Source organism: Cnephaeus nilssonii (assembly GCF_951640355.1).
Source record: "Cnephaeus nilssonii genome assembly, chromosome: 21".
NCBI classification, from domain to species: domain Eukaryota; kingdom Metazoa; phylum Chordata; class Mammalia; order Chiroptera; family Vespertilionidae; genus Cnephaeus; species Cnephaeus nilssonii.
In genome coordinates, this window is record NC_137092.1 from 37,112,187 (window position 1) to 37,126,229 (window position 14,043).

The following is a 14,043-nucleotide window of genomic DNA, read 5'->3' on the forward strand; positions in this document are numbered from 1 at the left end:
GCATAAGGCACACCGTCTGGTAAGGACACAACTTGTTTACTGCGGTCTATATAACCCCGGGACCATCTTCAGTTGTGGTCTCCTGCCCGATAAGAGGAGGACTCCACGTCATCGCTCCGAGAGACATGTCCCTGATTGCTCTGCTGTGTGAGCCTGAACCAACTGCGGCCGCCTGCCTGTCTCTGTTTTCGTCGTCTGTCCTTCAGTGTGCATCGCCGGGTGGCCTTTGCTGGAGCCTAGGACCCACTAGGAATAGGTAAATAAACCCTGTGTGATTGCATACTAATTCTGTCTTGTGTGTCATGTATTCTGGTTCGGCTCAGCTGTCTAGACATTAAAAGTGAAATATGGTAGCAACTTTACTTAGGTAAAAACTGCTGTTTAAATTTTAACCCTGCTCTTCTGGCGCCTGCACGCACTTACTTGCTTGAACAATAGGGTAGTTACCTCAGCTCCAGACTGAGACCTGGAAACTCACATTAATCCATCCCACATCACAAAGGTCATTTTCCTGTGCCTGTGGACCAGAACCACAGAAGATTGATTCCCACTGACTCAGTGGCTCCAGGAGTTGACTACCTTTAGAGATTATTAACCCTGCTCAGTCCTGCTTTTGTACAATCTGCTTTCGCAAGATAGATCAACATTCCAATGTATTTAGAATTTAGAACAAAGGGAAATTTTTGTAGTTTAGACCTTTAAAAGGACTGCCTACACCTAGGATGGCGCGGTCGTGAGGGTGGCCACCTGCGTGTGGTGCCCTCGCAGCCGTCCTGGCCAGTTCAATAAATCCTTGCCTGCTTTTTTTAATCAATTAGCAGCCTCCGGTGGTCTTATTTTTGACTCCAGGGTTTGACCCCACAACAAAAAGTACCAGGGGATAGGCCGTTATTGCTGACTCCTGGTCACCGGTGTTTGTTCACTGAGTCTAGGCAGATAATCAATTAATTGGGGCATAATTGGGACAGTAGTTTATTAGAAGTTTTTCTTGTTTTTTGAGGTAGGCCTGTAGTGCTATGAACTTCCCTCTCGGGACTGCTTTTGCTGTGTCCTAGAGATTTGGGGTTGTTGTGTGACCATTTTCATTTGTTCCCAGGAAGTTCTTTTCTTTCTTGATCTCATTGATAACCTATTCATTTAACATGCTACTTAGCCTCCATGTGTTTGAAGGTTTTTTAGTGTTTTTACTGTAGTTGATTTCTAATTTCATTCCATTGTGATCTGAGAAGATACTTGATATGATTCCAATCTTCTTGAACTTGTAGGGACTTGACTTGTGTCCTAACATGTGGTCTATCTTTGAGAATGACCCAGGTGCACTTGAGAAGAATGTATATTGTGCAGCTTTGGGGTGAAATGTTCTATAAATGTCAATTAAATCCATCTGTCAATCTTAATCACTCAGAAGACTTTTAGGCAGGGAAGGGGCTGTTCAGATTTCAGGAAATGTGATTGGTGTGTTTCCCTGTCCCAGAGCTACTCCTCTGCGATTGGCCCAAAGTATTTCTCTGTCCTTGGCTGGGCAGAGATCCCTGTATGCAATCCAGTGGGATCAGCTGGAAACCCTGAGTTTCTATCTGCTCTCCCATGCAGGGAAAGTACCAGACTAGACTGGTGCCCAGGATAGTGGGGTGGAGGCCACCTTTCCCAATCCAGTCACTGGTGCGCCCTGAGACTGTTGAAACCCTCAAACCACCCCCCCCCCAAAAAAAAAACCCTCAAACCCATAGGGTTGGCCTCTGCTTCTGTTTCCTCTAAAAATGGACAACATTTAGGCCAGTGGTCGGCAAACCGCGGCTCTCGAGTCACATGCGGCTCTTTGGCCCCTTGAGTGTGGCTCTTCCACAAAATACCACGGCCTGGGCGAGTCTATTTTGAAGAATTGGCGTTAGAAGAAGTTTAAGTTTAAAAAATTTGGCTCTCAAAAGAAATTTCAATCGCTGTACTGTTGATATTTGGCTCTGTTGACCAATGAGTTTGCCGACCACTGATTTAGGCTGTGGTAGGCATGGCTCCTGAGGGTAGAGTGGGCTGTATCACCTAGGGCGGGGTTTGGTTTCTCTGACCTGCCCTGTGGCTACTGGGAGGGGTTAGTTCCTCTTAAGACCATTTTGGTTCCGGTGTATGTGACCAAGGACGGTCCCGGCTGCTGCTTTGCCGCTTTGCAGCGTCTCCCTGGAATGCTTCCCACCCCAGCCTCTGCGAAGGCACCTGAAGTCCACACTCTCTCCCTGCACCAAAGCCTCAGGTGAGCAGCTGCAAATGAAAACTTCTGTGCTCTGGGTTTAGGAAAAAGAAAAAGAAAAAAACCACTAACCTGTCGCCTTCTCTCTGACCGGCTCCAGGCACCACGGTGGCCAGCAGCCCTGTCACCTTTCAAGGTGGGATGTTACCTGGGCCTCTGGTCTCGGCTCTGGTGCTCCAGGCTATGGAGCCCATCTGGGTCCGGGCCTCTATCTTCTGAGGGAACTCCCTCCTCACTCTCGGCCTGCCAGCCCGCTGCTCCTGGGCGCTGGGTCATTTCCTCTCCTGACCGCGCCCTGCCTGTCGGTCTCCAGGTGTTTTCTGTCCTTTCTTGATAGAAGTCTCCTCCTTAACTGGACCTCAGTTGGTAATTATGGGTGCATGTGCCCCACTTTAGTTTTATTTTCATTCTGGCCCTGGGAGGAGGTGCAAGAAACGTCTGCCTATTCGCCACCACTTCCCCCTGCTCCCTGCCCCAGCTTTTGAGCTATTTGGCTTTCGGCTCATCTACAAAGGACACATTTCTCTCTGGAATTCAGTTCATCAGGGGTTTTTTGCATATTCCACAGATAAATATGATTTTAATTTTAGTTTTCTTATTGTTACCATGGAATAGAAGAACTTTCATACCCTTCCATATCAGATCAAAATAAGTCTCAAAACCTAGTATCTTTTTTATATGCAGTATAAGGCTGAAAGATAGAGGTAAGACACTGGTCTAGGAATATGATGAAAACTAAAGGTCTTATCCAGGATAGGATATATCAAAAGTTGAACATCAAAAAAATAATCTTCGACTAACAAGAGTTTGTTCATAATAGGTGACCAAATTACTTCAGTGAAGCCAGATTTAACCACTGTCCGACCTGAAATTTTAGCCTATGGACATTAGCTATTTTTCTGTCTAATCTGCAACTTGATGTGTGCCGTGTATTGGACTTAATGGTTTTTCGAGTCATCATTTTGAAGTGTCTGCCCTCCAACACATAACCATTCACTTGATACTATTTTTATATATAATCTTGATCTTCATTTTAATACTGAAAACAAAACTCAACTTGTAAAGAAAAAGAGCTTGTTTTTTTCCAGGCATAATTAACTTTTATGATATCTTTACTTGGGTGCTTTCCTTTTGTAAACTGTAGAACAGATGCAGGCCCTTAAGTTTTTGGAATTTAAAAGCAACCAAACCAAAATATGTAAGTATAAATTTTTGGATTGCATTTCTCTAAAAAAGAGAGAGAGAGAGATTGGTCTAGGCTCAACAGGACTAAGATACTGTTGTTAGGGTCGCCGAAGGAGGAACGCATGAGACTAAAAGGGGTAAAGAATTATAAATGTACAAGAGGCCCAATGCACGAAATTCGTGCAAGGGGCTTGGCCCTTGCAGCCTCAGCTTCATCCGGAAGGTCATCTGGAAGGACATCTGGAAGGTCGTTTGGCTGTCCAATCTAATTAGCATATTACGCTTTTATTATTATAGACTATTACATCTGCTAGCAGAAGGGCTGAGACCAAAATGGCATCAGTGGGGCAGAGTAGAGGGAACAGGATATTTAAGTCGCTTGTCAGGATCAGTCAGAGTAATGGGTCAGACCAAGTGCAGCGGGGGGATGAGGTGTAGGCTGTCCACTGGAAACTGGGCGAGGCGGTTTACTGGAAGCCGAAGGCCGTTAATCATGAAACCTACAAGGAGAATAACAGAAAATCGCCGGGAGGGGCAAGAGCCCCCTGCAAGGCATAATGAGCCTAACAGATACCGTCTAAGAATGTGCCGAACAGTCACCGTCTAAGATTTCTTAAGGCAATGACATGAGACCAAACAAGGGTTTCAAATCACAGGGGAAGAAAGAACATTCCTACAGAGAAAGAGGAAGGAAGAAAGAAATACAAAGTGAAGTTTTCAACAGCTCTTGGCAACTTTATATTCTTTCTTCATTTTTCCTTCTCTGATGAATGTGTGTGTTTTTCACGTGTAGTAATCACATATTTTAGGAAGACATGCTAAGAATGTGAAAGTAATATGGTTTAACCTTGTGAAATGAAATAATTAATTTGGGAAATTCCAGTTTCATTTTCAGTCCTTCTTTGGTCCCAAAAAGTTGCCTGGTTCACTATACCTACATAAAGGCACTCACCGGTGCTCTACTGAACAATTGTATATTTAGAGAATGATGAGCAGGATGATACAGTAAATGACCTCAGAGGCTCAGGTTGCCTAGAAATGAAGGACTCCTCTCAGAGGCAAAGGCTATACATAATCTTATTTCCTCCAGGTCTAGGAGCTGGGTCCTCAGACGCCCCCAAACAGCGGGGTTCCAGTTAAAATTGCTTAGCTTTGGGGCTCAAGTATTTATACCTATTATTTTAACTGGACAACCAAGGGGTCTGGGCTGCCTGCCAATACTTGAGCCAATTAAGCAGAGACAGGGTTGAATCATATATAGTGTTTACTCCAATACTGCCGAGAGTACAGGAGAGCAGCAGGTCATCCATAAAAATCTGCTCTGCAACTAACCACTGCTTATCTGGGGGAGGACAAAAATTACAAGGGGAAGTAGGCAATGCAGGCTGAAGTGGGACTCCACTGTTTGGGCAACAAGGTTAAGTCTTTCCATGATAAGAGGCAGTTCTTGAATGAGAATGGACTGCCTTCCAATATTGACTCCCAGGCCGAAGGTTGATTCCCAGGTCCCAGCCGTGTACAACTCCCAGACAGATTGGTATGCCCTTTCTTTCATCAGAACAAGGCAATCACAGTTAACAGAGCATGATTAATATTTCTTATAACTATAGCTAGTCCCAAATAGTCTGCTTTTGCCCCTAACATTATTACCCCTGACACCCTACGTACATACAAGACCCCTGTTATCTTCTAACAGGGAGTGGTAAGCCTCAACAAAAGAATAGTCCTGTGTTGCATTTATCTCACTCATAATATAATTATGTTAATTATATTATATACACTGAGTGGCCAGATTATTATGATCTCTGAATGCATAATAATCTGGCCACTCAATGTATAGCCTATCTAATAAAAGAGTAATATGCAAATTAACCATCACTCCACAACAAAAATGGCGGCGCCCATAGCCACAAGATGGCAGCGCCCAGTCCTCTCAGCCCCGCCGGAGTCCCCCAGTCTCAGGGAGGGACTGACAGCCTGCAGAGTAAGTGGCCTGGTGGAATGCTGCCCAGAGGCCTTCTTGACCCTTTATAAAAAACAAAAACAAATTCACTCCCCACGGCCAATCCCCTGCCAGCGCCTGCAGCCTGGACTGGGGTCTCAGCCTGGCAGGTGTGCACACCCCCACGGCGTGATCACCTGCCAGCTGTGGCAGCTGGGGTCTCAACCACTGAGTCACACCAGCCAGGCAGATATGGAGGAATCTTAAATGTTTCTTTTTTAAAATATATACTTTATTGATTTTTTACAGAGATGAAGGAAAAGGGATAGAGAGCTAGAAACATCTATGAGAGAGAAACATCGATCAGCTGCCTCCTGCACACTCCCCACTGGGTATGTGCCCCCAACCAAGGTACATGCCCTTGACCAGAATTGAACCTGGGACCCTTGAGTCTGCAGGCCGATGCTCTATCCACTGAGCCAAACCAGTTAGGGCTGTCCAATATGTTAAAGAAAAAACCCTATCTAATAAAGAGGGAATATGCAGGGGAGGGCATTTGGGGGTGACCGGGTTGTCAGGGGAGGGCAGTTGTGGATGATCAGGCTGGCAGGGGAACAGTTAGGCATCTATCAGGCTGGCAGGGGAACAGTTAGGCATCTATCAGGCTGGCAGGGGAGTGGTTAGGGGGTAATCAGGCTGGTAGGCAGAAGCGGTTAGGGGCAATCAGGCAGGCAGGCGAGCAGTTGGGAGCCAACAGTCCTGGATTGTGAAAGGGATGTCTGACTGCCTGTTTAGTCCCAATCCCTGTGGCAGTTGGACATCCCCCGAGGGGTCCCAGATTGGAGAGGGTGCAGGTTGGGCTGAGGGACATCCCCCCAGCCCCAGTGCACGAATTTCATGCACCAGGCCTCTAGTCCTATATAATAAAAGGCTAATATGCAAATTGTCCCCCTCGGCCAGGAGTTCGACCAGCAGGCAGGCCGGCCAACTGCCCATGTCCCCTCCCCCTGGCCAGGCTGGCCGGACCCCACCCATGCACCAGGCCTCTAATATATATATATATATATATATATATATATATATATATAGAGAGAGAGAGAGAGAGAGAGAGAGAGAGAGAGAGAGAGGCCAGATTATTATGCGTTCAGAGATCATAATAATCTGGCCACTCAGTGTATATGATATACATAATTTATATAACATAATTATATATCATATAAAATATATAACATATAGAATATAATCTAAAATAATAAAAGCATAATATGCTAATTAGACTGGACATCCTTCCGGACAACCTTCTGGACAAAGCCGGGGCTGCGAGGGAAGCCCGGGTCCTGGGTGCGGAGGGAAGCTGGTGCCAGGAGCCAGGGGAAGGAAGGCCTACTCTTGCATGAATTTTATGCATCGGGCCTCTAGTTATTATATAAAACCAGAGGCCTGGTGCACAAAATTTGTGCACAGAGGGGGGGTGTCCCTCAGCCCGGCCTGCACCCTCTCCAATCTGTAACATCCTTCTCACAATACCGGACTGCTGGCTCCTAACCACTCGCCTGCCTGTCTGCCTGATTGCCCCTAATCGCTTCTGTCTGCCAGCCTGATCGTCCCCTAACCACTCCCCTGCCAGCCTGATTGACATCTAACTGCTCCCCTGCTGGCCCGATCGCCCCAACTGCCCTCCCCTACAGGCCTGGCTGCCCCCAACTGCCCTCCCCTGCAGGCCTGGCTGCCCCCAACAGCTCTCCCCCGCAGGCCTGTTTGCACCCAACTGCCCTCCCCTGCTGGCCATCTTGTGGTGACCATCTTGTGATGACATTGTGCATGATGCCACCTAGGCTTTTATTATATAGGATAATTTTGGAAAATTATTAAATTTGTATAAAATAGCCCTAGCCAGTTTGGCCCAGTGGATAGAGTGTCGACCTGTGGACTAAAGGGTCCCAGGTTCAATTCCAGTCAAGGGCACATGCCCAGGTTGCGGGCTCGATCCCCAGGGGGGAGTGTGCAGGAGGCAGCTAATCAATGATTCTCTCTCATCAATGTTTCTATCTCTCCCTCTTCCTTCCTCTCTTAAATTAATAAAAAATATATTTAAATAAATTTGTATAAAATAGTTTTATTAATTACATATAATTGTATTATATATTAACATATAACTGTAGCTATATAGTGTTTATTAGTTGCTACCATTTATTAAATTCCTATTGTGAACACATTCTTCCTATTCTCTATCCCCCACCACCTTTTGCCTAATAATGTTAACTTACTTTTCAGATCCGTCTCAGCGTGGTTGTCAGTTCCTACAGAAAGCCTTCCCCACATTCTCCTAGCCTGGGCCCTCCCCGTCCTCCGTAATTTTCTCTGTTAAAACACTGTTTAATTGTTGCTCTCCCCAACAAGGGGAGAGATCAATTGCTTTGTTGGTCTTTATACTGCCAGCACCCAGAATCGTGCCTGACACATAGTAGGTATTCAATAAATACTTGCTAAATAAATAATGAATTAATGCTAGGCACTTTATGTGATAATATAGGAGAGAAAAACAGCCAAAGACCATTGTTTCCGAAATCGTTGTCACACTTCCTTTCTTAAACGCAGCTATAAATAGCAAGAAAATTCGAGTACAACGCTGTCTGCTAGAAGAGTGCCTTTCTTCTCACAATCAATGATCCTCCGGAAGATGGCCCAGCACTATTTATGGATCTTGCTCCTTTGCCTACAAACCTGTAAGTTCTGACCCTTGTTGATCCCTTCCTAGTTTTCTATTACGTTTTTGTTTTGTTTTTTAGAGATTGCCCTGAAGGAAGACATAGAAATGCCCTTCTGATAGGTTTCAACACAGATCCCCTTGGTCTACAAGGAAAACAACCAGTAAGAGTCAAACCTGTTTTTCAGCTTTAGAGTTTGAATTTTTGTTGGTGGTGAGTCTCCAAAGAGCTGAGAAAAACCCTTCTGCTCAGGAGCTCAGCACTTGGTAGACCTGGCCAGAAAGCCCAGAAAGAGGAGAAATAATCCAAAATCTTGAATAACTTAAAAGCTATTTCTTTTTGGGTATTATAATGTGTCCTATGGTTTTTGACAGAGATATACTTTTCTCCATTTTATTTCATTGCCTTATCAGATTGGAGTTCATGACCATAATTGTCACTGTAAAAACTTGATCTCTGGACGCTTGCTTCATTTTCAAAGCACATTCATAGCTATTACTCAGCTTTTATCTTCCCCAAACTCCCTAAAATAAATGAGAAGTGGCTATTATTCCTATTTTACATTACTTTCAAAGAATGAAGAACTGGAACTAAGAACATTACTTTCAAAAAATGAAGAACTGACTCTAAAAAACTCTGTTTTTCTTACTTATGCTCAACAGTAAATTATAAAGGGCATATGCATACTGTTTATTGTCGGTACAAAGAAAACTATGTAACATTAACCTAGCTCTGGGTGTGTCTTGTCATTGTATATGTTATTTAATTGAATCCAAATAATTGCCTTGGTTATATAAAAATTGACTCCGTTTGCCATTTTAAATCTATTTATAGAATCTCTTACCAGCTCTAAAAATGCACTATCAAATTCCTGACATGAATGAGTGGGTTAGGATTTTCTAAAAAGGTAGAATAAATGCACCAGGGTCTCTCTGGTTCCCTTGACCGTTTAACATTGGGGCTCCTTCAATTTGAGCTTCATGGAGATTGCACCCTAAATTCCTCCTGCTGTTGTTCCCAGCAAAGGTGGTCCCTTACGTTTACCATTGGACTGTGTGAATCAACTGCTTTCCTGCTCTTTCCTGGAACTCAGATTAGGGAAGCAGCTGAGAAGCAGTGGAAAAGGAAGTTAGAAATTCCCTTTTTTCTCTTGAAATCACTGAAATAAGTCTGAGTGTGTGAACTCATGACTCTTCCATGTTGGAAAGTTTTTCCCTGCGAGCCAAGACTCACAGGCTTATGTTCTGATCTCAGCTCTCTCATCCTGACTTGGGAACCCTATGACTCTGACCATCCCTCCAAGTACCCTACCAACCAGCCACCCTTTGTGGTGGAAGACAGGAGAGTCCAACGCTTTTGCTCCATGTCCATTTCTCCCTACATGTTTTTTCCATGGAATTTTAATTCTTCCTTGTCTCTACACCTTTCTTGTTTCAGTTTCTTAACCCCTTCCCCTTGCTCCCTTCTCCTCTCTCTCATCAATAGTAATTACTATTTATGGAGCAACCACTATGTGTCTGGCATTATGCTAAGTAGCCTACATTTGTCATTTTATTTAATCCTCACAATACCCTATGTGATGAGTACTATTAATATCTCAAGTTTACAGGTGAAAGCATTGGCACAGAATTCTGGAGGTCATTTAGCCAAAAAGTGGAGAAAATAGGATTTGACTTCCAATGTCTTTAGATTTAACCACTGAGCAATGCTGCCTTCATCCACTTTGCTGCTGAAGTGGAATAAAATACTTTCCCTCCTCTTAACTGTTATCACGTTTCGGGATTTGTCAGTGAAGAGCAGTGATTTATTTCCAGCAAGACAGGATTATTTAGGGAGAGACTGGGCCTCGATCCCTAGTTCAGGGCACTTTTACTAGCCACTCTCTGAGAAGCCCCATCCTGTGGATCAATGCCGGAAAAAATTGTTTGCAAACATCACGAGGATATTGGAGTGAAAAGAAGGTACCGTTAGCCAACTGCTCCTTCTTGTGTATCAGTTTATACCCTCTGAGGCTTCCACACCAAGACACGGGGACCAGTGAAGAGTTCTCTCTTGCCCTCACTCTTTCTCTTGCTCTGAGTTTTTCTACCTTGCTTTATGTTGCTGGAAAAGGGGTGATGGGGTCAGCAGCCTAAAATGATCCATTCTCTCAACAAAAATGTGAGAGTCACCCACTAGGTGGTAGGGAAATAGTGGTGACCAAAACAGACAAGGACCCTGCATTCATGGTCATTACATCCTAATGGAGCTGGGGCGTTGCGTAGAGATAGCTGCTGTGAAGAAAACGAAAGTAAGGCGAGGCAATGGAGAGTGATGGAGGGAGCTGCTGCTTTAAGCATGGTGGTCAGGAAAGCTCTCTGACGAGGTGACCTTGGAGCAGAGTTCCACAGCGACAGAGTGCTGCAGCGTGTTGGAGGAGAGGGAGTCAGCGAGCATGCCCGGCCTGTTTGAAGGAGGAAGCCAGTGCTGAGGGAGGAAAAGAAGGGTGGGAGATGAGGAAGGAGGAGGGGCCAGAGCAAGTAGAGCTTAGGAGATATAACAGACTAGGGAGCCTCCTACACCCCCAATTGTACATCATCTTTGTTTTTATTAGACTCTGTGAGGAACTATGAAGTTTTAGGTCTACGTGCCCTCTGCATTGTCATAAATATTTTATGTGTCGAACACTCTTTGGATTCCATCCCCCACTTCTTTAGTACGTTTCTCTTGCTCAGCTCTGAAGAATTTCCCTCTAGCCAGTTAAAGTCCTCCTACCCCATCAATATTTCTAACCAGAATAAGTTTCTGATTTTTTTTAAAAAATATCTTTCTTTTTCTCATAATCTCTATTGCCTTCTTCCAGTCAGTGGTTTTCGGCAGCTACTTTATCATGAACTGCACGTGTGTATAGTCCACCTATCCACATGGATTCATTCAGTGAAACAGGAGTTACCACCTAAAGCACAGAAGGGTATATTAGGAGGGGAAAGATGCCCACCTTTCCTCCCAGGAGGGGAAGGCCGCCTCCAATAAACAGCCTGTTTATAGTGCTCTGTCCTAGCTGGTGTCAACTTTCCCCTCGGGTTCCCTCTCACCATAACTACCATATTGGGCACAATGAATGTAAGCCCACACTTCAGGGTTCCAGCCTTTTCCTGCCTTTGCTTCTCCTTGAGAAGTCCTGCCTTTCTCTTCCCTTCTGTGATCTGGCATATGACAGTCAGGAAATCATCCTCACTGGGCGATGTTATACTAGTAAATGTGGGTCACCTCTCCCCTGGGCTCTCAAGGCTGCTCAGCGACCTTTTCATCCCCTTCATAAATCTTGGGTAGACTCCCAGGGTGTTCCCTATAGTGGCATTTTCTCAAAATTTTTACATTCATCAAAACAATAGTACAACTATGATTAGTAGGTACCAGGCATTGTGCTAAGTGCTTTATCTTCATAATTGTGTCTAACAGTTATCCACATTGTAGAGGTAAGGAAACTGGGGATCAGATCATTTCAAAAATGTTCTCATGGTGACACAGCTAGGATTCAAAATTTGTGCCCCTAATCTACCAAGATTCAAAATTTGTGCCCCTAATCTTTTTACTTTCTAGCTGGTCCTATCCTTGCCTCTTCACTCTTACCAGATGGTCTCACCTCCTACATTACTAAAGAGGTGAAGGTCAACAAGCATGACTCTCTTCACTTTCACCCACTCTACTCCAGAATGCCTGCTCACAACCATCTATGAGGCAGGTGTTATTATATCCCATCTTGTAGCCTCAGTAAGACAAGGGCCGCAGTAAATGTCAGACACTGAACCTGGCTCAGACCTGTGTTCCCTTTCTTCTATCCCCACCCCCAAAAGCACCTCAAAATAACCTGATCCTTTCACTCATCCTTTGACTCGCCCCCCAAAAGCACCCCAAAATAACCTGAACCTTTCACTCACCCTTCCTCTGATTGAAAACCATATCGCTTCCATCTTTAGTGTCACGACAAGTATTGGAGGCCTTTGTATCCTGCATTGTGCTTGGTCGGGGGATTTGAAGGCAAGGTCCCTGGACTCAAGTCATTAAAAGTGGTGGTCCAAGTAATCTTGTAATAGCCCTTCACAGGCAACTGTTTCCCACCCAGCCTTGGGGTAAGAGTCGGAAAGCATCCATTTCAGGGTTTAGAGAGAGACTGTGTTTTGTGTTTGCTTGAGGGACAATCCATAAACTTTAGAAATGTTAGACTGCCTTGGAGAGTGAAGGACTGGCAGGCAGATTCAGGGATTTTTTTCAGGAAACAGTTGTAATAAACATCCTCTTTAAAAAAGCAGAGTTGGCAGTTCCATTGGTAGAATAGTTCCTAAGGTCATCAGGGGTCCACACTTTTTCAACCTTCCTGCTTCACCATTCTTGGTACTCGCCTTCATCTTCTTGATCCCAAATGTCCATCTGAGAGCCAGCTGTCCCAGCATTCCACCTGCAAGAAGCAAGAAAGAGATGAAGAAAGCAAAGTGCCCTCTTCTTCTTTTTTTAATTTAAAAAATATATATATTTCTTGCCCTAGCTGGTTTGGCTCAGTGGATAGAGCGTCAGCCTGCGAACTGAAGGGTCCCAGGTTAGATTCCGGGCAAGGGCACATGCCTGGGTTGCGAGCTTGATCCCCAGTAGGGGGCGTGCAGGAGGCAGCCAATCAATGATTCTCAGCATTGATGTTTCTATCTCTCTTTCTCCCTCTCCTTTCCTCTCTGAAATCAATAAAAATATATTTTAAAAAAATATTTCTTTATTGATTTCAGAGAGGAAGGGAGAAGGAGAGAGAGATAGAAATATCAATGAAGAGAGAATCACAGATCGGCCACCTCCCGCACACCACCAACTGGGGATCGAGCCCGCAACCCAGGCATGTGCCCTTGGCCGGAATCTAACCTGGGACCCTTCAGTTCGCAGGCTGACACTCTATCCACTGAGCCAAGCCAGCTAGGGCCAAAGTGCCCTCTTCTTAAAGACACCGAAGTCATATACAACACCACCACTTTCATCCTATTGGCCTGAACTTAGTCATATGACCAAACTTAGCTAGCAGAAAACAAATTAAGGATTCTGATACTATGAATGAAGCTCTGAGAGAACAAATATAGGAAAACAACTAGAAGATTCTACCATAGCCCCCCACAAATAATATTTAAGCCCATTCTCTCTCCTTATTTTCCATTTTCACACTTCGTACTTAGATGGTCCACCATCATCTCAACTTCAATATTTCTAAACCTGAACTTGTCTTCTGCTTTGAATTCCTTCCAAAATAAAATGAATTGGTTTTCCACTGACATAAAGTAGACACTAAAAATGTATTGTTGCCCTGGCCAGTGTGGCTCAGTTGTTTGCAATGTCATCACATGCACTCGAAGGTCTCTGGTTCAATTCCCAGTCAGGGCACAAGCCTAGGATGTGTTTAGTTGGGGCTCCATGCAGGAGGCAATAATAGATGTATGTCTCCCACATTGATGTTTCTCTCTCCCTCCCCCCTCTCTGAGATCAATTATGTATACATTTAATTGATTGGCAAAAGAAGGTTTATATATTACAAATAAATAGTACAATGATTAATGAATAAATAGTAATACAAGAATAAACTCTGTTTTGCATACTCACAACTGTAAACCTACTTTTGCCTAGCCGTGTGTGTGTATTTGTATGTGTGTGTGTGTGTTTGAACAACTGAATTATATTAGACGTCCTTATTCTTTGTCTTTGTACTATCTCTCAAATTTAGCCCTTCCTTTCTATTCCCCCATCATCCTCTGGTTAATGCCCAGAAGGCTATAATAGTCTCCAAAATAGTCTCTCAAGGCCAGCTTCTCTTTCTTCTTACTTTTTCTATACATCATTACTATATTACTATGACCTTAAAACATCATTTTAATCTTCATCCTCAAAAACTTTAATAGCTCCCCTCTGTGGTGTAGGTATTAAACTCAAGGCTGTCCCAAATCTAAGCCATA

At 44.2% G+C, this 14,043-nt stretch overlaps 1 protein-coding gene across 2 annotated transcripts in view; it reads left to right on the plus strand.

Moving 5' to 3' along the window:
* The first annotated feature begins 2,109 nt into the window (after positions 1 to 2,109).
* Positions 2,110 to 14,043, plus strand: part of CD84 (CD84 molecule) — a 34,757-nt gene continuing 22,823 nt past the window's right edge. Inside the window, exons 1-2 of one of the 2 annotated variants that reach the window (XM_079761439.1) lie at positions 2,110 to 2,248; positions 7,971 to 8,098. In XM_079761439.1, coding sequence (XP_079617565.1) covers positions 8,038 to 8,098 — 61 coding nt within the window. In that variant the 5' untranslated portion in view covers positions 2,110 to 2,248; positions 7,971 to 8,037. Of the gene's footprint in view, positions 2,249 to 7,970; positions 8,099 to 8,161; positions 8,244 to 14,043 lie in introns of those variants that run through there. The other variant, XM_079761440.1, reaches the window with a different exon arrangement.